General features: G+C 40.3%; 1 protein-coding gene across 1 annotated transcript in view; it reads left to right on the forward strand.

Annotated features, from left to right (window-relative positions):
* The window catches only part of CRB1 (crumbs cell polarity complex component 1), a 219,534-nt gene extending 195,688 nt beyond the window's left edge, over positions 1-23,846 (forward strand). The window contains exon 12 of the mRNA XM_012459588.2: positions 23,042-23,846. Within this exon, the coding sequence (XP_012315011.2) occupies positions 23,042-23,257 (216 nt within the window). The 3' untranslated portion in view covers positions 23,258-23,846. The remainder of the gene's footprint in view (positions 1-23,041) is intronic.
* Positions 23,847-24,458: the final 612 nt, after the last annotated feature.

The following is a 24,458-nucleotide window of genomic DNA, read 5'->3' on the forward strand; positions in this document are numbered from 1 at the left end:
TTTGAGAAGTGTGTGTGTGTGTGTGTGTGTGTGAGTGTTTTTATTCAGCCTGTCCCTTAGTTACTGAAATTAAGATGAAAATGATAGTATATACTGTAAGGTTTGTTCTCACCGAGTTTAAAATGAAGAAACTGAGGCCAGCACAAAAAGATCCAATGCGAAGGGTTTATTCAGGCTCCCAGGTGACGTTTTGTGGTCTGACAGGAGGGTCCGGAGAAGTCGCATGAACTCCTCTCAGACATGGGGTTTTATAGGGAGTGAAATAGCTCGATTGGTTTGGGAGAGCAGGGTGTGGGAAAAGCAGAACTACCACTGGGTTTGGTTACAGGGCTTTGTTTGCATACAGGACTTGGCTGCTATTGGCTAGTAAGACTCGACTGCTATTGGCTATTAAGACTCAACTGCTATTGGTCAATAAGACTTGACTGCTATTGGTTAGCAAGAGGCTAGGGTTACAAGACCTTGTTTGCATACTGGGCTCTTTAAGGGAAGGCCAGGCTGTGCAAGCATGGGAGAAGCGAACATGCCCGAGCATGTCTGAGCTTGCCCGAGCTCGTCCGAGCATGTCTGGGCTTTGGGGAAAAAAGGGGGGGTATGTGTGTCTGAGCTTCCGGCGAGGCAACCGGCCTTACATATACTAAGTACAGAAAATTGTCCCATTTCCCTTTCAAATCTACAGGATGAAAAAGGCAAGGCTTGATCATTAGTAACCATTTTCCTGATGATACTATCTTGGGGACAAGTGAGCCACACTCTCCATTAGGAAAACATTTCCATCTGAGAACCCAATGCACAGAAACCCTATTATTCATCTTGAATTAGAATTTGATATAAATTAACCCTTCCCTAAACGAAACCCAGATGCAGTTGAGATCCATAAAGACATAGTCCCATCCGTAACATAATCACATGGACGCAGCCAAGGCCACCAGGAGAGCATCCCTGCAGGTTATATTCAATTTGCCTAAAAATCTTAGTGGTTTGAGAGGAGGAGTGGAATCTCTCTTTGAAGTAAGATAAGTATGGTTGAATTATTGAACATCACGTCCTTTTCTTCCACTTGCTCCAAAGCGAATAAGAGCTGCCCACTGCTGCAATGTTGAAAAGACATTTTAAAGAATATGTTGCTCATTGTTCTTCGATCCTAAAACCCTCATTTTATTCTCCTTTGCCTAGTCGAATACATTTGTTCTCATAATGTTTCAGTAAAGATTTCCTTGCTCACCTCCACCACTCAATCAGCATCTGGAGGGTCTTGTTGCCATACAATCCTAAATACACCTTTATCATAGCATTGTATAATACTACTAATAGTGGCTAATATTTGTGGTGTTCTTAATCTGAGCCAGAAACTATGTTAAGGTCATTATAAGCATTATTTTAATTATTATTCACAAAGTCCCAAGAGTTAAGTAATATTATTTCCTCATTTCATTGAGGAGAACTCAGAATCAGAGAGAGGCTAAGTGCCTTTTCCAAGGCTCTCCAATTCAGAACACGCTTTCAGATCCTGGAGCATCTGCATCTATTACCAATTAGCTATACTGCAAAAGCCTTCATTTGTCTGCCTTATCCTCCATCCTGTGTCTTGTTTATCTTTGTAACTTAAGTACCTGGCAATCATTCCTGGTAGAGCAGTGCTTCACTATGTACCAAAGGAATAAACGAATGGATGAAAGAATGGTATGTGGTATGCACGGAAGAAATTACAACATTTCTGGGGCTTAGGAGAGGGCAGAAAAAGCTTGGTACAGAAGATATTTGATCCAGCTCTTAAAGAATGGGCAGGCATTATCTTAGAAGAACAAAAAGCAACATGCTTTTTCGTATTGTTGATTATTTGCTACCAAATTGTTAATTTAATATAAACCGTTTTTCACTGGAGAAATAAATTCACAAATAAGTTGTATACCTGTCAGCCAACAGATCTTAGAATGTCAGAATGCCCATGTTTTTATTAATAGTGTAAGTGCTACACTGTGTTTATAATTATCCCTTGCTTTTGTTGATTATTAGTTCTTCTTAATATGCATTTTTAGATTTGTGAGAGTAGGGAAACGAAAATGTGGAAAGCAATCATTAAAGCCATAACCTTCCTCAGGGATCATCAAACAAGACTTATAGATATAAGGGAAGAAAGGAAACTTAAGTCACTGGCCCCAAAACATAATCACTGTCAACACAGACATTTGAAGAGGCCCTAAGCAATGAGAGCAGAAATATGCCAAGGAAAAATAGGTGGAACCAGAAGAAAAGGAGGATCTGGGAAAGAGCTAGAATTCACAAGTAGAAAGAGCCCTACAGCAGCCACAGGGGTTTAGGGACATGGATGAAGATTCTGCATTTGCCCCAAAAGTGCCATTAATAACACTAAAGCTTATCATTTTACAAATCTAGTTGTCAGCAAAGCCTTACAACAAATTTTCCAAATGTTCTCTTCTTTCCAAATTCAGTTGAGCATGAAGCGTTTATGCAGTCCACTCCCACCTATTCATTGCCAATTCGTCCTCCCTGTAAGCCACCTTCATCTGCAATAACTGCTCCCCACAGGATAAGCTGACATTCTGGGCTTCTAGGCAGGAAATACAATATTCTGTCCTTTCATAAGCCCCATGACAATGCAGCGTCACTGGGGTCAGTGCCTTCCACGTATCCTCTACAGCCGAAAGAATGTGAGCATCTTCCCAAAGTAACCATTCCATTCATGTGTTTCTTTCTTCAATGCATCTGGCAATGGATAGTATGCAGGGAGAGAAGAAGGAGGCAAGGAATCAGTAAAAGATAATATATAGTTCCTATGATAATACTTTTAAGGAAACTACAATCTAGTTGTCAAGAAACTATGAAACATCCTGAAAACAATTAATCCCTAATTTATGTTACTGAGTCAAAGCACAGTATAAATTCACAGAAGTCTGATCACTATGAGCTATTGCAAGAGGGAAAGTTTTCATGGAGGATACGGAAATTAAACTAGGCCATGACATAGGAGAAAGATTATTTATAGGACAGAAAATGGGAACACATTCAAGAGAGAAAAATGTCACAAGTAAAGTTGTGATAGTGGGAAAAAAGTTTAGATGGAATAAAGAACAGAGACTAGATAGGCCTGATTTTAATAGGCAAAAACTGTCAGGAAATCGTAGGATATAAAAGTGGGTAAGTTAAAAGAAAGATTAGATTATGAATTCCATTGACTAACCTTTTGTAAAAATCAAGCCAGAGAAGAAAGTCATTCCATAATTCTATGATTTAGGAATATGCCATGCATTCTTCTCAGCTATGTCCTACCGGTTTTGATTATATATGGCTACAATTCACATTCTTACTAGAAAGGACCTATATTACTCTGTTTGGACTGCTGTAGCAAAATACCATGCACTGGGTAACTTTTAAACAACAGAAATGTATTGGTACTGGAGGCTGGGAAGTTCAAGATCAAGTGACCAGCAGATTTAGTGTCTGGTGACGACCCACCCATTTCCCCGTTCATAAATGGTATCTTCTCTCTGTGTCTTCACATGACAGAAGGAACAAGACAGTTCTCTGGGACCTCTTCCATAAGGTCACTAATCCCATTCATGAAGGCTCTGCCCTCATGACCTAATCGCTTTCCAAATTCCCCATCTTCTAATGTGGTCACATTGGCGATTAGGTTTCAGTGAATGAAATCTGGGTGGATGTAAATATTCAGACCATGGCAGATCTCACACAAAAATGGTAGCATCTTTCTTTCATGATGAATTTATCAGTAAAAACTCCTGAATTATATTCTAAGACATATTCTTTCATTTTGGAACTCAAAGCAATACAAACTGTTTATTCTTCCAGAATTTTTAAAAATATATAATGTTATGCAGACAGAAAGTTTTTCTTGAGCAGATTTTTTTGGGAGTTTGGTTTGTGAAACTAGCTTATTAAATACACATATTTTTTAGCCCAATTTTTGATTTCTGCTAATTAAAAGCTTTCTCTAGGCATAGTTTTGTTAGTAAGTCTTGCTTTAAGCCCCCACCCCCCCACCTTTTTTTTACTTTATTTGAATCTTCCTAAAGTTCTTAACTGAGGATTTTAATTGAGGGTTTTCAGGCCCGTGATGCTCTCCTATTTCTCTCAAAGGACCAAAGACATGTTTTGGTCTGGGGAGGTTCAGATACAATCAGATTAAGTCTTCCTTCACTAAAAATTGAGCAAATTCCCTGGATCAGCACCACTGAAAAAGAGTCTCTGGGGCAACCGACTGATGTTATTACTCACCATCTTAATGTACATCAAATTAAGGAACTACATTTACTCACTTCGGAAAATTTCTCTGTTGTGCAGATCAATATAAAAGGTGCCTTATGTTGAGCAGTGGGTGGTCTGAATATTTCTGTGATCAGTGCAAACTATTTTCAGAGTTAAAGAAGCCAGAGGTTATGAACGCAGACCCTTACCTGCCTGAGGGGAGTTAGCAGTCCAGTGCACAAGAAAGCTTGCATCAGATGACCAGGATTCTTATGGTGGTTCTTTCAGCCAAGAGTTGTGCCTTCTCTGATGTTAGACCATAATGATCACATTCACTCAACACGCAATGCCTCATTGAGTTCTTACCATCAGTAGCACTGTTATTTCCACTTTACAGATGCTGAAATGAAGGCCCAAAGAAGTGAAGTGACTGACTTGGGGTCACACAGTTCATCTAACCTCAAATCCTCTTTTTTTCCTCCAGTATATAATTCCGGGTTTCTGTTTCCTAGTTTGTAAAGTGCAACACTTGGAGATTGTTTTTAAGCAGACTGTCCTACCAGAAAATTCTAGAAGTCTCAATATTTTAAATTGTAAAATAGGTGTTTAAAAAGAGATGCCATTACATATAGTTTACAAAAACGGAAGTTTAGCATGGGACCAAGTATGTCCAGGGAACTCTGGAATTTCTTAAAGGACAGTTCTAGGGGCAAAGGAGGAATGTAAACGGGAAAGAAATTGTAAAATTTGTTCTGTGGCCCTAATGGGATCCAGAATCTATTTATTTTTACCATTAAGTCCTGTGAACACTAAAGATATTCACAGCTGGCAATATGTAAATTATCCTTATTTGCAGCTTCTTTAGGTTAAAGGTTGTGTGTGTTTGGCTGGTGTAACTGTGTTGCCACTTAATTACCAATATAAATGCTCTCACATTATGGAAACCAATATAAGCCCATCAACTTAAAGATTCATTTACAGAACCCTAAGGAATGACATTGAGCTTCACATTCACCTTGTGAGGTGAGCTGAAAAGGATCAGTTCTGTGTTTAATTGTGCATAATTAGTCTTCTGCTTTGAAACAGAAAGGGAATACTTCACAGGATTCCCACCATGGCTGGGGAAGACAGGCTATACTACTACGAAGCGGAAAATGTGCACCTTTGCAAAAAGGCACTCTGGGATGGAAAGAGCCCGCGATGGGTTAAGAGAGCCGTGAAGGTGATGCGCATGTGCATAAAGGGAAAGCATCTGAGTGGCTGCCTCTTCAGATTCAATGTTCTATGACAGAAGAGTAGGCTGCATTCTGTGTGTTTGCTCTCATGGCACTCAAGCTAGAGAGACGTATAACAAAGACCAATATTGTTGGTCAATTTCCTTTTAAAGACTTGTCCACTGATTTACTCATTCCAGTGATCAGACATTGCAATTCACAAGCCCCTATTACGCTCTCTTGGTTAAAAGTGAGGTCCAGATTGGGCTCGACAGATGAATCTATTCCCCTCTACCTGGCAGACAATCCGAGTTGCACCTGGATACATCAGATCTTACTCATCATTTACATCCAGGAGTGCTGCATTTGTTTCACAATGCCATCTAATTGGTCAGCTCAGTTCAAAAAACTTTCAGCACCTGCAAAACATCATGAACTCTGAAGTTGACAGGAAAAGAAGAAAAAGATGGCATGCTGTTTGAATACTTTTCTCAGTATAGAAATGCACGGGTCTTGAAATTATACATTAAGACAAAAGCGTAGCATGCCATGAACTGCAGGAGTTCATGGCAGAGGACACGCCAATTCGAATTTATGCTACACAAATTTAAAAGTATGTTCTTATAAAAAAATAGTTTGACTTTTCCACATTTTATACATACATAATGTTGTCGTTCTTGATTTTGTACCTGATGGAGTAGCATAAGCTTTTTGCCTTAGACTTTTTTTTTTTTTTTTTTTGAGATAGAGTCTTGCTCTGTCGCCAGGCTAGAGTACAGTGGCACAATCTCGGCTCACTGCAACTTCCACCTCCTGGGTTCAAGCGATTCTCCTGTCGTAGCCTCCCTAGTAGCTGGGACTATAGGCATGTGCCACCATGCCCAGCTAATTTTTGTATTTTTAGTAGAGATGGGGTTTCATCATGTTGGCCAGGATGCTCTTGATCTCTTGACCTTGTGACCCGCTTGCCTCGGCCTCCTGAAGTGCTGGGATTACAGGCATGAGCCACTAAGCCCAGCCTGCCTTAGACTTTTTATAGGCAGAAATGTGCCATTGCAATGAAAGAACTTAGGAGCATTTTATGAACAACTGTATCGCCATCCTCATCAACTGACATTTATTGAATTCAAGCACTATAAGTGATATTGATATACTTTATACATAGTGGAATATATGTATATGTTTTCACATAAATGATTTAAATTATTTTCAGGACACTTCTTCTTTTTTACATTCATCTACAAGGAAATATAAGCTCCTTCATAATGGCTTTGAAACTTAGCGTCTCAAAAGGAGTATAAGAACAACTCCAAAGTTCCCCTATACTCCTGGAAACCTTAAAACCTCTTGGCAATGGGTGACATGTGAAAAACCTCCCTCAGTTTGCCCCTAAATATTTCCCTTTGTCCTAAAAGCATTACAGACTCCTTTAGTGAGTTAGAGGCAAAAGAACCAGTGTGTTTTGAGGGACAAGGTATAAATGCTATGGCTCCCAGAAGGATTAGCTGTCTTTTCTGGAAAATTAGGAAATTGATGTATAATTTTTAATTACACATGAATCTCAAACTTTCCGTCAAAGTCAAATTGTGCTGATGTAGTCAAACCTAATCTAAGCATTGATTCAAGAACCTGCTGATGGAGTGAAAATACATGGAAACTCGTTAACAAGAAGTACAATTATCTACATTTCAGCAAATAACACCAGAGTGCCATGTAATATGCTGAGCTCAGGCACCCTATAGCCAATGCAGGTCTCTTTTTTTCTTCTTCACCGTTAATATTTACAGTTGGAAGCAAAACATGGCTGCAATCTAAGTGCTGCACCTAACAAGGAAGCTGTTGACTTGATAACTTGTTTCCTGACACTGTGAAGCGCTGAAACAGCTACCTTCTTAATCATCGCCCGATGATGTTGTGTTAAAACTGGAGGGGAGCACATGGCTACGTTATACGAGCCACAACCCCAGGAAATTTTCTTCATTGTTGAGTTGTTTTACTCTTGATAGACATACTCGGATGTTAAAAGCATAGGACTGAAAGTTGTGCTTTATGGAGTTTTTTCTTTGTTCTCCTGCTGACTCTTTCAAGGTCTATGCAGACACTGTGTAGAGACAGTTTAGCTCCCGACACCTACTGTGTGCTAAGCGCCTCCCTAGAACTCAAAACAAAACCCTTCCACCCATCAGCCTACTTTATTGAAGTTAGTCTCACATGCAAAGTCCTAAAAAAGCACCAAACAAACATCAGTAATCAGAGAAGCACGATTGGTTACATAAGCACTGCGCATAGTAAGAGACCTGAAATGTACAATAACCATTTTTACTTTTTTTTCAGTCTGTAAATATGCCAACTAAGGGTAATACAGTTGAAATTATGGCGTAGATTTGGGGTTACATTTATATAGTGCTCTATCTAAGGATGCAGCTGTGTGTAATTAAACAAGCCCTGATAATTTGGATTCTAAGCTGCTTACTAGCCGTGTGACTTTGGATGAATCGCTTAAATCATCTTTTAAATTCATGCAATAATCTCTATATCATTAGATTGTGGGGAAAATTAAGAGATGGCATGTACAATGCCAGAAACATATTACATCCTCAGCTTGTAGTTACTTTTTCCATATTCCTGTGTTCCACCTTTTGGTTCTAATGTATTTTACAGGTAATCCCGGTGTAGAAAATGAACCGGATACAGGAAATATTAAATACCTGGATAGAATGCACAAAGAATCAGAGACCTAGCTGTCATATTTGTCATAGAATTAATATATTTACTCTGGGTTCCTGAAACTAGCAAAAGAACCCGAAATGATAGTAGCAAACAAATTTTAGTGAACGAGAACAATGAAACACTTGATAGAAGCCCAACGTCTGAGAACTACTTAAGAATAAAAATGCCTTTTAATATCGCGGTGATTTCTACTCAGGTCCACCTCACAAAGAGGACCCGGTCTGAGTTAAGCTATGTTGTGACTCCCTCTCGCTTGTCAAAGCTGTAGCTCCTCCTCGTGTTGCTAAATCACAGCAGATGGCTTCCTTTTACACCCAGCGCTGTCAATGGAATGTAAATGCATCTCCTCACAACACTGAAAATACTGAGGCTGTGTGTTTAATCTGTGCTGCACAAGCAGAATGACCCTGAAAAGAACACGAGCACTGAGCATGTTTGGAGAATTGGCATCATTCCTTGGAAACAGGATTGGGGAGGATTTTTCAAGCCTAGTGACTAATCATGGTTTTCTTCCTGAGGCTTCTAACTCAGCCATATCCCTGAGGACAAGCAATCTAAATGGTGATTGAATAGAAAAGTTATAGACCCAAGGGAAATATTTTTTTTAAAGGGGCAGTGGGAGTGTTATTTGGGGTATGGGAAAAAGTAGAGAGAGTTATGCTGCACCACAGAATTGAACAGGCTTAGTTTATAGTTTCAACACTCAATTCTACATCTCCTTGGAAGTTAAAAAAAATAACATTTCCCTGTTTCAGATTATTTAAGTCACTAAGAAGAATATTTTCTTAGCAATGATTTCAAAATTCAGAAAAAAATGTAAATAATTCATGTCAAAATGATACCAAATATTAGACAAGAATTATCCAGAAAAGAACCATATTTTGAGAGTATGAATAGCAAATTATAGAAATAAAATATAATCAAGTACATTAGCTAGGTTATCTCATTTTTTTTCTTAAATAGATCTCCAACCTGCTTAGAAAACAGAGAACTTGATCTTCATTTTTATTAAAATAGTCTCCAAAAATTAACCAGTGGCTAAAGGAGAAGAGAACTTGTCATGTAATTTGTCTTTTGAGGCTTTTGTAGGAAAGGAACAGAGTTCTTGTCACTTCTGCTTGCCACCCTTTCTTGGGCAAGGGTCTCAAACTATTATTTCAAAACAAGATGTGGTCATTGTGAATATCATAATTACCCTATATACCGTATGTAACACAGACTTAGAGATCCCAAAGCATAAAATAACCACTTTAGCTTTATTGTATAATTTAATTTTATAATAGGTTATTAAATTATGTGCTAAATTTATACATAAAGATGGAGCAATTTTAGTTCAGCGGTACTTTTAAACTAATAGAAATATGCTGTTAGACTTTATTTCTGTCCCCTCCAAAAATAAATGCTTTAGATTCCTCAATACAAATGGAAACCTAGCCTTTTCTCCAGTTGTGCTTTTGGGCATTTAGGTGAACTGTTAGTAAAGTCATACATAAGGTTTTGGGGCTTATTTTTTTTTAATCTTGCTAACTTTAAAACCTATAGAATTTTACAAAATGGCTTATGAAAGCCTGACTTCTGAAAGAAACTTTTAGTTCTAAAACTAAATACTATTTCAGTAAATCCTCATAATATGAAGGTTTCTATCTTTGCTGGTTGTCAGATTGCTTGGTGTTTTAAGTTGCTCTGAGTTCATAGATTTTAGTAACGTTCACTTGGGATCTGACCAGCCTCTCAGCTTCACAGGATCCATCTCTGTTTAGACATAGCAAGTCTCAAACTATTTTGAAGAGAGAAGGCTGTGCAGTGAAAGCCTTCCCATTAAAGCACAATATGTGTCTTTCATCTTCCACTAGGCAGAGCTCAAAACTGAAATCTGATAATTTGACGTAAACTGACAGTGACAATAGAAATGGCTACTTTTGAGATTATTTAAGAGAAGGTGCAAGGTATAGGCATTCATCAATGAAACACTAAAAGAAAGGTTCTTATTTCTGTTTGCTTTTTAAAATAAGAATAGAGTAAATGGCACAATAGATTATATAAACAAGGACTTCAACGACAAGCTGTCAAAGTTAAAATAATATATTTTACATGGGTGACTTGACGCCACACTTTATCACCTACACGAAGGGAAGCCAATTTGAGTCTGGTCAATAAAATACAGCCTCCAAAGTTGGGCCTGGGGCAAAGCTGACATAGCGTGGCAGAGCCTGGCGATTTGGCATCCACTTCTGCTGAGACACAGCAGGAGTTGGCACTGCTGCCATCTGGGGTATGTCCGACATTTAAGCCCTATTTGATTAATCAACACTTACGCAGGTTGAAGGGACGATGCATTGTCTGCTCTGAGGCAGTTCAGGCTCTAGTAATTTAATGCAGGTCTGAGGCATAAATGGAACTAGTGATTCAAAAGTTGGATTTACTGCAGTCTCACAACTGTTGAAAATTAAAGTACATGTGCTGCAAGTTAGGGGTTAACTAGGGTATCTCATTATAGGAGGCTTTTTTTTTTTCAGAGGTTGGAATCTTTGCTGAATTAGTGAGAGACTTATTTGAATGTAGGCTTGGACCAAATAATTTTCTGATAAATTGGCCATAAATCCTCAGTAAAATAAGCTTGGTGTTCTCGGCATATCTATTGGCTTTTTGATCATTTTTATGGCTTTCCTTTTGCTGGTCAAATTATCCTTATATGCTCCTAAAGCTCCTCTGACAGGGATTAAGTCAACACAAACCAATAGACCTTCATTACTTTGGCAACTGGTTTTGATTTGGGGGCAATAAATATGATGACACAGACTAGATTACCTTTCCTGAAGGGATATGTGATAAGTCGTAGGGATGTCAGGGATTCTGCATTATTTTTTCTACATAACGTGAGAATGAATTAATAGCAGCTTTTAAGTAGCTGAAGAAAGTTGGAAAGAAGAAAGAAGTCTGAATGAAAAGAGAACCAAGGTACAGCTTATAGGTTAAGAACACTGACACCAGTAGATCGTAAGAAATTCCATGAACACCCACTGTGTGTTCAACACCGTGCAAGGCACAGGCAGGCAGGTCAGGGCCAAATATGTAAGGAAAGTAACATGTGATGATCCATTTCTTAGTGTCTAGTAGAGGAGATAAGACCATCAATAGGAGCAAGATTTATTGTACAATTAAAGTATAGAGCAAAGAGAAATAAGCAAGGCCTGGAATAGCCAAGGAATGGATAATGTAAGAAGCAAGATCTGAAAATATGGGGATTGGAGGAACTATTTTCCTTATAAAAATTTTTTTTTTTTTGCCGGGTGCGGTGGCGCACGCCTGTAATCCCAGCACTTTGGGAGGCTGAGGCGGGTGGATCACGAGGTCAAGAGATCGAGACCATCCTGGCCAACATGGTGAAACCCCATCTCTACTAAAAATACAAAAATTAGCTGGGTGTGGTGGCGTGTGCCGGTAGTCCCAGCTACTCGGGAGGCTGAGGCAGGAGAATTGCTTGAACCCAGGAGGCGGAGGTTGCAGTGAGCCAAGATCGCGCCACTGCACTCCAGCCTGGCACCTGGCAACAGAGTGAGACTCTGTCTCAAAAAAAAAAAAAAAAAAAATTTAAATTCTTTTCCAACAATTTGCTTGGAAAAAAAATACAAACTTGAGAATTGGAAAAAAGGTTTCAATTAATGTACGTAAATCCTTAACCCAGATCACCAACTTTTTAACATTTTGCTACCTTTGCTTTATCCCTATGCATATAAATGTATTTTATTTTGTTCAGTGATTAGAAAGTAGATTGCAGATGTCATGACACTTTACAACTAAGTGTCTCCTAGGAAAGACGACTTCGTTCTACGACCACAATGCTAGGATCATCAAGAAATTTAACATCTTCTATGTCATCCATATTCAGATTTCCTAATTGTCCCAATAATGCCCTTTACAGATTTTTTAAATCCAGGATGCAATCAGTTGCATTTAGTCACCAACTGGCATGTCTTTTTAGTATCTTTTTCCTCAAACTGTCCCCTGCCCTTTTAATTATTTTGTCACTGAATATTCTCTTGCTTTTGGAATTCTGTATAAAATCAATTGGCAAATGTATACTTCACCTTCTAAAATTTTTTAGTATGGCAGAAATGGGATTTGAAGAAACTCAAATCTTTTTCCTCACTACAAAATGAAGGTTAGTAGATGACCCGGCAGATACATAAGGGAACTGAAATAATGAGACTGCTATGTTTCAATTAACTGGTATAAGTCATCAGGCTAGGAAAGGATCAGCAGTGAGTACACATGAAATTGTTCGCTCCATCCTGGCCCTCCTGAGAGAGAAGAAATCAGGTTACTTGACATGGTATCCAGATGGGTTATGTGCCCAGTTTTCGGTAAACACTTTCCTGGCACAGAGCTTTCTGCCACTTCCTATTCTAGTTCTTCTCCATTTGTGGCTCAGCATAAGAAGTTACCCTTCTGTAAAGTTTCCCAGGCATGCAGGAAGTGTCCCAGAACCACAGGAATGATTCTTGTTCTCCTTAAAACAATTGGGTCATGGGGATTCCTTCACCCCAGGACACTCTTCTTTACCTCATTTTCCCAGAAACTTCCTTTGAGAAGCTTAGAGATGCCATGAGGTCCACCTTCCTTTCTCTTTGTTTTTCCTTCATACTCACCTCTAAACTAACACCACCCGCATGGAACTGTAATTGTTTATATAGCTGCCCCACCCCCAGACACTACCACTAAATAGTGAATTATTTTAAAGATAGTGGTTGTGCCTTTTACTTGCATGTCCCCAGGATCTACTATGCCATCTGAAACTCTGAAGGCATTCAGTAGTAATTTTGTTGAGTAAGTGAATGAATGCATGAAGAAATGAATGGATGAATTTCACACCAGCAAACTTTCTGGCCATAAAACTCTTCTTATGACTGAAAAGAACTTAATAATGTGTTAAACAGGGCAATCAGTGTTACAAGTGTGTGGGTCAGTAACAGCTGATCAGCCACTTGTGCGAAGGACTGCATTTTACATTATTGGGAAGTTCCAGAGTAACAAAGAGTCATTCCTTACTATAGAATGGGGAGAGACAGAATTTGGCTTAACTCACATTAAACAACAGCTACACATTCATGTGCACATGCTATGCCAGGCAGGCCTACCTACAGCTCTTCTCAAAAACGTGCCGGCCCTGGACATTGCTGTGTAAGAGTCACAGGTGAGGGGAGTTACATGGGCTTCCCTGGAGAGGCTTTGCAAAGTTTGAATAGTGTTTTAAGAAGAGGAGAGGCAGGATTGAATGAACAGCACGTTTCAGGATGGAGAAGTGGTTGGCAGGAGCAGGTGATTCCTCTTTGAAAAGTGGCAGGTAAAGAGCATTTGCTCTGCTGGAACCCCCAGTAGCTAGGCTGCAACTGATGATGACCGTCATGGGGAAATGGGACTCATTAATTAAAGAGCCTCGACTTATAAACTGTTGGATGGGGTGACACGTGCCTGTAATCCCAGCACTTTGGGAGGCCAATGTGGTCAGATTGCTTAAGCCCGGGCGGTCAAGGCTGCAGTGAGCCAAGATCGCGCCCCTGCACTCCAGCCTGGGCAAAAAAGTGAGACCCTGTCTCTAAATAAATAAATAAAATTACCAATGTATATTTGATATGATTAGGTTTGATATAGCTCGTTCCCAGGGCTTCCTAGTCAGGTAAGTAAGGTCATTTTTTCTGTGGAGCTGGATGAAGGACGCAGATTCTGGAGGAAAGAAGAGTGTATAGAGAGTAGATGAATTACCTGGGGAGAAGACAGTTATGCCTTGGACCAGCACTGTGACTGTGGGAATGCAGAAAAGAGAAGTTTGAACAGAATGGTAGGGGAATTGGTTACCAACGGGTCTGGGCACAGTGCAATGAAGAGATAAAAGGGATGTGCCTTGAAAACGAAAAGTGTTTGCAGCTCATAGCGCTGAATGATTCACACGCTCTGAATCTTTAGCCACCACTATTCTCAAATGAAATAAAGAGAAGAAAAGGGAGGAAAGAATGAGTGTCCACACAGCTCTTCTGAGACCCAAATAGGCCAAGCTAACGTCTGGTAGTTCATCTAACAGAGACAAAAGAATAATTCACATGCAGCAAATGATAGCTGGCGGCTGCTGCTTGTTTTTTCACTTTTGTTTTTCATCCTCACTCCCAGCTCCTGATTGTGTCACTTGATAATGTTTCCATTCTAGATATGAGGGGCAGGAAAAGGTAAAAACAAACATGGTTTGTTGTTGATTTCACAAAAAGGAATAATACTCAACCGTATTCATGTCTGGTTGGCTCCTGGGCCATCTTATCCCTTCTCTGCCACACCAAAGTCCACCAGCAGCACCTCAGAGACGGCTCCTCCCCTTGCCGCTTCCATTCCTCTGCTGGACATGTGCTGAGGTTTTTATTAGGTAAAAATCCCAAGAGGAAGAAGCTCTGTGTTGATAAAGTCAATAGCTCATTGCATGCTGCTGGACAAGCTCTTTAAATTTTAACTCCCTTCTGCCAAGTGGCAGTCTGAAGTGTCTCTGTGGAACAGACGCTGTTCCAGGCGCCAGGGAGACAATCGGGAACAAGAAAGGCAAATATCTGCACCCAAATGGAGCTTCCATTACAGTAGGAGACGCACGTAAGCTCTATAGACGTCACATGGTGCTGCGTGCTTGAGAGAATGAAAGCTGATTGCCATCGAAGAGGATAGTCAGGCAAGGTCTCCCCAAGAAGGTGACAGCAAACAGTGACACCCACCTAGTTGAGTTATTAGGAGAATTAAAGTGTATATTGTATTAAAAACATCTGGCAAAACCACTGACACGGGGTCAGAAAAAATGTCTAGCTATTATCTTTCAACAATAAATTTACAAAACATAATGAAATATAACTGCGTTTCAGCTGCTGGGATTTGGTTCTTGTATGAGACAGAGATAATTTTTATTCACAAGGCCATGTGCTCCAAAGAAAACAACGCTATCACTTATACCACCTGCTTATGGAGAGAAAATATGAAAGCAGTGTCCTCAAACTTCTAGCTGCATCTGTGCTTCTGCCGAAAATCTGGTATCCTCAGTAGGTGAGAGGTTGTGAATTGTCTTGATACTTGCTCTGACAGACCAATGCCTGTACCGGCTCCTGCCAGGGATGGTTTGGCTCACCACTCTCCTTCTAGCTAGCATTGTGATTACACGACTTGTTTAATGCAGGAATAAACATGTCTCTTTATGAACAATGTCACAGCACATGTCAAATCTCAGTGTCACTGAGTCTTTTCTGTAAAGGTCTACGGGAGGAAATATGTCATGCTTGGGTTAATGTTAAGAGGCTGGTTGTTTAACCTGGAAATAGAATCCCAAATATATATCCTTAGGTTAGATCAGTTTTTTTTCTCTCTTTGATCTCCAGTGCATCCACAGGACATTTCTGAAGTAGCTGTTGTAGCCTATTCCTTCCTATCGCAGCTATACCATTCTTCCTGGCATGGAAATCATATCAGAAGGTTCCCAGGAAGCATCTTCCAGGCTGTGGTTCCCCAGACTGTCCCATCTCAGCTCAGTTTTTCCTCCCCTGGCTATTGTGCTGACCCCAATCAGCATAGTTCTAAGAAATTGTAATCACGTGGTGAGAATGAATGAGAAAGACGTTATATTGGATTCCTTCTTCTTCCAGCAAGGAACTTCAAACCCTGCTAACTGCAGTCTTACAGCCCTTGGAGGGGGCCATAGCTCACCATTGTTCTGTTCTCAGCAATCCCAGTGGGAGCGTGTCTGTTTTCTGGGAGAAGCAGAGCAGCCAGATGAAGAGGTGGGGCAGTGCCAAGGAGAAAATGGTACTCAGCATGCAGTGCAGATCCCTCCCTCCACTGTTCCCTGCTGTCGGTCTGCTGCTCAAAAGGAAAGGTGCCTGGTGGCTCTCTGATCGCTGTCCTTTCTTCACATTCCTAAGCCTTTTATTTGGTGGAAGGAGCATCTGGCTGGATAGCCTCCTCCTTATCCCAGGATACTCCCCGAGTCCTCTCTTTTGGCTTTTTAATACCTTATTTTCCCCTTATGACTATAAAATGGACAGTATATTTATGGTTGAAAATTGGCTGCTGTAGCAATATTAATTTTAAAAACAGGGTTTTGGCACATATTCAATATTACTATGGAAACGGCCGTTTCTAACAATTCACTGATACGAAATAGTTCAAGGACTGTATCTGTGGTAGAGGTCCGTGTGGGAGGTTTTTACCATCCACCAAGCTGACGATCTGCTCGTTAGAATAATAACTCACAAGAACTGCTCTCCGAAGTTTTATTCCTTTCTTAAAAATGTTAGAGGATAAGCATTCAAGAGATGACTTTATTTTGCATAATATATGTAGATGGGAGACAAATATTCTAACTAGCATTTTAAAGACACAATGTGTTGAAAGTAATTTTCCATGAATCGCTAATTCTCTTCATTGCACATAATGGTCTTACTTGGTTATTTGATGTAGCACTAAATACACACACAGACACGACTAGTTTCAGAAATGCACATATTGAAGCTGGAATGTCACCTGTAATCAATTGGCACATTCAAACATTTTAACTTCCCATCTTAAACTGTCTCCACATACTTCTATGTAACTGATATATATACAACTGAATTCCGGGAAAGACTTGAAGTAATTCACTCCACCATAGTGTTTTCCAGGAGCCAGTTTTTAACCCCAAATATTGTCTCCATTTTTAATCACAAACATACTTCTGTTGGTTTTATAAAACACAGGCATGAGAGAAAGGACCTCAGGGAGGGTGATGGCTGCAGCATCAGTTCTTGAATTTCCTCACTTTAAGTCAGAGCTTTCATGTTTACACCTCCATTCACTTGGAAACGTGAGGTTACATTTTCCAAAAAATCCTGCAACATTTCATAGTTTTTCAGGACTCCTTCTGATATGTTTACTGTTTTCACATTATTTCGAATGCTGTCATCAGCCCTAAATATCGTGAAAGATAGATCCTGATGCTGACAACAGAATTCATCTCGTTTCTTTTATTTCCAGCTCATTTTGTGTTTTCCAAATTAGATGAACTGTCAAGCAATTAGTAACAGCTGGTTCTGATAGACCCAGATTGCACACCCTTCTACCACTGCCACATGAGCACAGTGAGCGTGATAAGCTGAAGCACCTCATTTTCACAAGTTCAGCCCTGAGTGGATGGTAGGAGTTCTGAAATCCAACAGGATCATGAAAATCAATCAGCGGAAGGTCACTCAGGATCATAAACAAGAGCAACCACACGGATCAAAGTTCTCATCCTGTGCGTGTGTCCCATGAGAAACTCTATATCCACTAGACACTATAATTCTCAAAACAATTCTAAGACATGGGAATTATTGCTTCATTTTGTATACTTAGCCTACATATACTATGGAAAAACGGTATATGACCAGAGCTCTTAACCGCTTCATGACACCCAGGAGTGGCAAAAGTAGGGCTGGATCCCAGGCCTTAAATTTGCTCTTTCATTCTTGAGACGTTTCTGAGAGCAGTGGGAAAACAGTGTATGCAGGCTGAGTATACTAAACAAGCAGCGAAACTGGATTCAAACCCCTTTCTATCTGCTTAGCAAGTGCACACTGTCTCCAAGTCCCCTTCAGAAGAAACCAGATAAAATTTCTCCTCTGGGATTAAAAGGAAAAACACATGCCGATGTATGGTTCTAGCACATTCCGGCATACGACAGTCAGGAAAGAAGGTTCAAAATAGGTTTTGAGAGTTTCATAGAACACCATGGCAGAACCTTGCTTGGGTCCTATATAGGCCAGAACCCAGTTAATGTTTCAGAATAAATCCTCTTTGAGGGGAAAAAGTGCAACATCTATTTTATTCTGCAGATACAGAGTTCAAAGTAATCACAGTTTAAATTAATCATACGTACCATATACATTTTTAAAAGATGTTAATATGATAACTGACTAGAGATAGCATGTCGTTTTTTAGAAAAAACAATTTTACATGATATTTATAATTAATCTGGGGTCTGTCTTTTCAGGAAAAGGTTATTCAAAAGTGCAGTGTTAGACACCACCAACCCAAATAGGGCTGGCCTTAAACCTCGTCCTGCACCCGGAGACCTCCATCATCGGTTCATGTGTCCTAGCGGTTTCAATTATCAAAAGATCCATCCTAGTGCTGTATATTTTAAGCACAGTTGAAGAATAGTAGAGGAAAAAAAGCCTTTCAACCATGGGAATTTAAAAGCAAAGGGCCCTCAAGAGGCGATTTCAAAACCCTACTCATTCAGTTCACTCTAAAGCTTAATGACATGCCCTATTTGATACAGTTAGGGGAACTGTTTCATCAAAAACCTTATATGAGGCTGGGAATTGCAATATTAGGTTTTTAGGTTGGCTCCCTTGTCATACTGCAAGGTCCTGAGGGAATTCTAGTTTATCTTTTAAAAGCAAATAGAATTAGGGATAATGATAAATGGGATACTAATGACTACTAATATGTTCATGTATTTGAGAACTTCCTATAGGGTGTGCTTTTTGTATTTTACATTTTTTGTGTTTTATTTGGTCCCATCCTTTGAAGCAGATATTAATATTCCATTTTATAGGTGGTGAAAATGAGTCTCTAAGAGGTGAAATAACTTGCTTGTGTTTGCAGAAGTAATTGGCAGAGCCACGAATCAAACCCAGGTCTCTGCCTCTGAAGACTGACCTCTTAACCACTTCATTACACAGCCAGGACTGGCAGAGGTGGGGCTGGATCCCAGGCCTTGCATTCGCTCTTCTGTTTTTATCATATTTTAAGGACAGCAAAGCAACTGTAGATGAAGAACGTGGTTCCTCAGAAATCACAAAATATGTGAAACAGGTCAGCCTTCTGAATTGGGTTGCTAACAAGGACTCGGGTCCCCACACCCATGAGTCCCTCTTCCTCTCCTGTCGCAACGAAGCAGATGAGAGGATCTAGGAGGCCTCAGTTTACCCAGTGTAATCAATCTCAGGCTGAATGAGAAGAGAAGGGCCCAGAAAAGTTTAGAAAACAGAGAGAAATCAAATGATTTTTCTCTCATATGCATGGGTGTGGACACTCCCAACTCTTTCATCCAGGAACAGCCATTTACTCCAAAAGATGACATGATTTACTGGACAGATTAAGATAAAATCAATATCTAAGAACCAGAGTGTGCATTTTCTAAAGATCATTGGATATCACCCAGGTGTTTTGCTGGTTAGATTTTATCTTCCCTTCTGTGTCTCTGCCTTTTGACCTTTCAAGTCCAACTCTAGGGTTCTGTTCCTCTTTCCCAGGCCAGAATTATCTTTATTTATAAAAGATATTGTAAGGCCGGTCGCCTCATGGGAGCTCGGACACACCCAACCCACTCTGGGAGCTCGGACACACCCAACCCCCCTGCTGGAGCTTGGACACGCCCACCCCCCTCCGCGCCTAGAAACTACATCACCACTCCACGCCTGGCACCAAGCTGTGCACTCAGCACCTCCTAGTCCGCCGTTGGAAAACCCCACCAAAATTCAAAAGAAGCCCTGCCAGAACCTACCCAATAGCATTTTGTCCCGTCCAGGTCCCACTCCCCCTGAGTGGCCCGCTCACCGGAAATCCCACCTACCTGCCAATAGCAGCTTGTCACGTCCACATCCTGCTCTCCCACAATCAATCAAATGCCTCCACTCCCTATAAAACCCCATGTCTGACAGGAGTCTGCGAGACTTCTCCAGCCCCTCCTGTCGGACCACAGAACCTCGCCCAGGAGCCGATTAAATTTCTTTATTCCAATAACCGGCTGTAAGGTCTGTTCTTGCTGAGGATAAAATGAAGAAACTGAGGCCAGCATGAAAATAATCCAATGCAAGGGAATTTATCCAGGTTCCCAGGAGAGGTTCTGCGGTCGGGACAGGAGGGGCCGGAGAAGTCGGACTCCTCTCAGGCATGGGGTTTTATAGGGAGTGTAGGAGTTTGATTGGCTGTGCCCAAGGTGAGTGGGATAAAATGGAGGGGAGTGGGACCCAGATAGGACAAAATAGTAGGCAGGCAGTGGGGCCCAGATAGGGCAAAATAGTATCAGGTAGGTCCTGATGGGGCTTTTTACCGGGCTCCCGGGGGCTGGGGGGGAGGAGGTGTGTCTGAGCTCCCAGCAAGGGAAGGGGGTGTGTCCGAGCTCCCGGCGAGGGGAGGGGGTGTGTCTGAACTCTCCGCGACGCAGCCAGCCTTACACCGGCCTCAGTTGCCTCATTCGAACCTCGCTTGCTTCATTCAAACCTTACAGATATAATCATTTACAAAAGCATGATCATACAGTATGGATGCAGCACTTGCCCTCTAGTTAACATAAACTATTTTTCTGAAAAACTACTGAACTCTATGAAGTTCTATAAGCTTTACTTCAAAACTCCCATCACTGGAGGATGAAAAGTTGTTGTAACCCAGAATTTTTCACAGAAATGTGAAATGGAGATGGGATAGTAAAATTATTTCTAATTATCTAATAGTACTAAAGTCTTGAATGTCTCCGAGCTGCCTAAGACCAGTTTTTCCCACCCTCAACTCATAGTCTTCCTACACAAACCTCAGGTGAAACCAGTTTTTCCTCATGTGAACCCAATTTCAATGAATGACATCCCGATCCACCTGCTCATCTAATGTAGTATCAACATCCATCTTCATCCTTCCTCCCTTCCCCAGTACCCCACACAATCTGACATGGGGTGATGCCGAATTTACCTCAGAAATCTCTCTCAACCAATCTTTCCCTTCAATTCTCACTCCTTTGCTAAATTTAGACCTAGGTAATCTCTCATCATGACTAATAAGATAAACTAACTTCTCTGCCTCCAGTTTCTTCCCCACCTACACTATCTCCCAGCCTCCACCCTGTTACCAGATCTTATCATATCACACTCTTGATTAAATATCTGCGGTGGCTCCTCACTGACTGCAGGAAAAAGTCTGAGATTAGTGGGGCATTCACATTTCTTGACGAGATCCTTCTGCTTTATAGTATTTTCTCTCACCAACTCTTCTCATCTTTTCCCAATTCAAATGTACACATTCTTGGTCAATGTCTTTGGTCACACTGGGTTTCTTACTGTTTCCCTAAATTCTATGGACTTTTATATCTTCTTGCCTTTTATGTTTTGTTTTTGTTTTCTTGAGACAGAGTTTTGCTCCATTGCCCAGGCTGGAGTGCAGTGGCGTAATCTCAGCTTACATCAACCTCCAGCTCTTGGGTTCAAGCGATTCTCCTGCCTCAGCCTCCCAAGTAGCTGGGATCACAGGCAACTGCCACCACACCCAGCTGATTTTTGTATTTATAGTAGTGACAGGATTTCACCATGTTGGCCAGGCTGGTCTCAAACTCCTGACCTCAAGTGATCTACCCGCTTCAGCCTCCCAAAGTGCTGGGATTACAGGCATGAGCCACCTGAGATTGTCTCATTCAAATGAAATTTCCTTCTTGGAGTACTTGAGCATCCACTAATCCTTCAAAGGATAATCATGTCTCTTTCCAATTTTACTCCACCTGTGCCCCAACACAATTAATTCATCACACTGTCATAACGCCTATCTATAATGTATTATGATTATTTGTATATGTGTTTGTGTGTGTCTTCCTCTTCTATCTCCAGAATTTGAGCTCCAGATTCCAAACTTTTATTTGTCTTTGTATTTTTATTTCCTAGCTCAGTAAATGCTCATAGTAAATGGTCAATAAGTATTGTTGAATGAATGCACAAACTAATAAACCACATTTGAGCAAGGCTTATCATGAGTAGATCCAAGACAATACTCTGAAGATATTAGAATATTATATTAATTGTATAATAATTTAAACCTAGACACAGGGAACAAAAAAAAAGAGACTAATGATAGAAAAGATATTTAAGTTTTCTAGGATGTTAAACAAAGATTTCATTTGTAATAGATTGGCTTGGTAATGTGGGGATGAGTCCTAGAGAAAGCTAAATGAGAAGGTAAAAGAGTTTACTCCTGATTTACTCTGACAGAAATATGGCTTTGAAAGAAATCAGTTTCAAAATTCAAACAGTAACTGCTTTCTGTCTTTAATAGTTCTATACAACTCAATCACAGTTTCCTGTTACCCATTGTTAAACTGATGGAGTTCGGGTTTGCTTAAGTGTTTTGCAAACACATTGGAATTAACATTAATCAAACCGTTGTGTAGAAATAACAACTCTTGAGAGCCCAGGATCCAGCTCCCCTTGACGGGGCTCTACCTGCTGCTTTCTTTTGCTAGATGCTTAGATTCAGCATTAAATGTGCCTTTACAACCATTCAACTGCCATGTCGAATCCGAATCAAAGTGATTCCTGTGGAAACCCCCCTTGAGACTAGCACGTCACAGTCCCTCCTCTGTCTCAAGACTTTTTCCCACAAGACCCAACTAATTTAATTTCATCCTTTCCCAGTATAACAAAACAAAACAAAACTGTAAAACAACCATTTCTTCAGTCCCAAATCAGAACTTTTGGCAAGGGAGGAAAGAGATCATGAATAATACATAACTATAGATGTAGAATCATTTTACAAATATAAGTGTGGACTCATCTTTTGCCTTTGTTGCTACGTGAATGATCTCAGTCACTGAGATTAAGAGATTAGGTAAATTTGGTAGACATTTCATGCCGTATTTTCTGACTGTAGACTTTAGATGCTAGAGAGATTATTATTTATAAATGACTTCAGAATAAGAACATCTGACTTTCGTGTAATACCTTGGTCTTTCTACAGTACTGAGTGGTACCAGCTTACTCTGGTTGGTCTTCCTCCCAGGATAGTTTCATTGTCCTGAATATTTATTTGCCTTTGCTGTAGCATTCACATCCCAACGATTTCAATCTTTCCAGTTGGCAGATGGCTTGATCTCGGATGTTTTCACCGCTCTTGGCTCAGTGACCCTCGCCTTGTTACTGATCCTCTTGCTGGCCGTCGTTGCTGCTGTTGTCACCTCCAACAAAAGGGCAACTCAGGGAACCTACAGCCCCAGCCGTCAGGAGAAGGAGGGCTCTCGAGTAGAAATGTGGAACTTGATGCCGCCCCCTGCGATGGAGAGACTGATTTAGGAGCATTGCCTCCCTTCGAGATCGGGATCCACACACTGTGAATGTGACGACTGTTCTTCAGGGGTCTCTGACATGCCTGACGATGTGAATCTGCAACTGGGATTACACTGGAACTACAGGAATGATTCCTTTGACTACCTTAAAGACTTTCACGTGGTTCCACTGACACCACTGTTTTATTGTTATATCAGCCAATCGCAAAATAAGTCTGTGCCGGTGATTTCAGCCTTATAATCAGCAAAAACATCTTCCAGAAAGTAAAGTCTTCTGAGCAAATCTCCAGTGGGTATCACTTAAACTCTTTCCTCTTTTCAATCTGGGGACAACTTTTAGTTTGCCTTTAGGTTTCTGTACTTTCTGTAATTTTTATGTAAACTGCCATATGTTTACACAGAAACTACAGGAAAGAAATTGGCTACATTTCTCACTTCTCCTATCGTGTGGTCCAAGGTTATTGTCGTATACCAGTGATGAGTCATATACTTTTGTCTTTCACTCATGGATACAGAGAAAGCCGTGGGAATGACCTGTGGTTCAAAAAAGTGACCCAACGGCAACAAATAAAAATTGAAATATGGTTGTTCTCCTTTCTGAGTAACTTTTGCATTTTTGTGATACTATGTGTGACCAAAGTAACCTCTAGGAACATTTGAAGAACCTGCTTATGAATTAGATCTTTTAACTAAATCATCTCAAGTTGGTTACATTTTAAAATTATTACTCTTTGTAAAGAGTTGGTTAAGTCAAAATGCTTCCTAGATAGAAATCTAAATGGAGGAAAACTCAGATTCTCAAGTACAAAAAATCAAGTTCTTTTCTTTCAACTGCTGTTAAGTAAATCAGTGCCAAACAGGGACAGTGTCTACAGGTAAGAACTCCAAAGTTAAATGTGTGTACTTTAAGGAGTATGTGTATAAGACTGTGGGATATTGGGATAAAATACTGGGGCTTCTATTTTTATGTTTTTTTCTACAAAGCATCTGGTTATATTTTTATATATGCTTTGAAATGTATGACACATGCTACTGTTGTAGAATACAGATAAAATTTAAGAATAGATGCGTATATATCCTGGGTATACGCTCGACCTGTTGAATGACGTGAACTTATAAATCTGGTCTAGAAGAATCCATCCATCTCAACTACTCAAGGACATCAATTCAGCAAGTTCCCTTCTCTTCGACATCATCAGTTTCCCATT

This window comes from Aotus nancymaae, unplaced genomic scaffold (assembly GCF_030222135.1).
Source record: "Aotus nancymaae isolate 86718 unplaced genomic scaffold, 86718_ANA_hifiasm-v0.15.2.pri h1tg000039l, whole genome shotgun sequence".
In the NCBI taxonomy this organism is placed as follows: Eukaryota; Metazoa; Chordata; class Mammalia; order Primates; family Aotidae; genus Aotus; species Aotus nancymaae.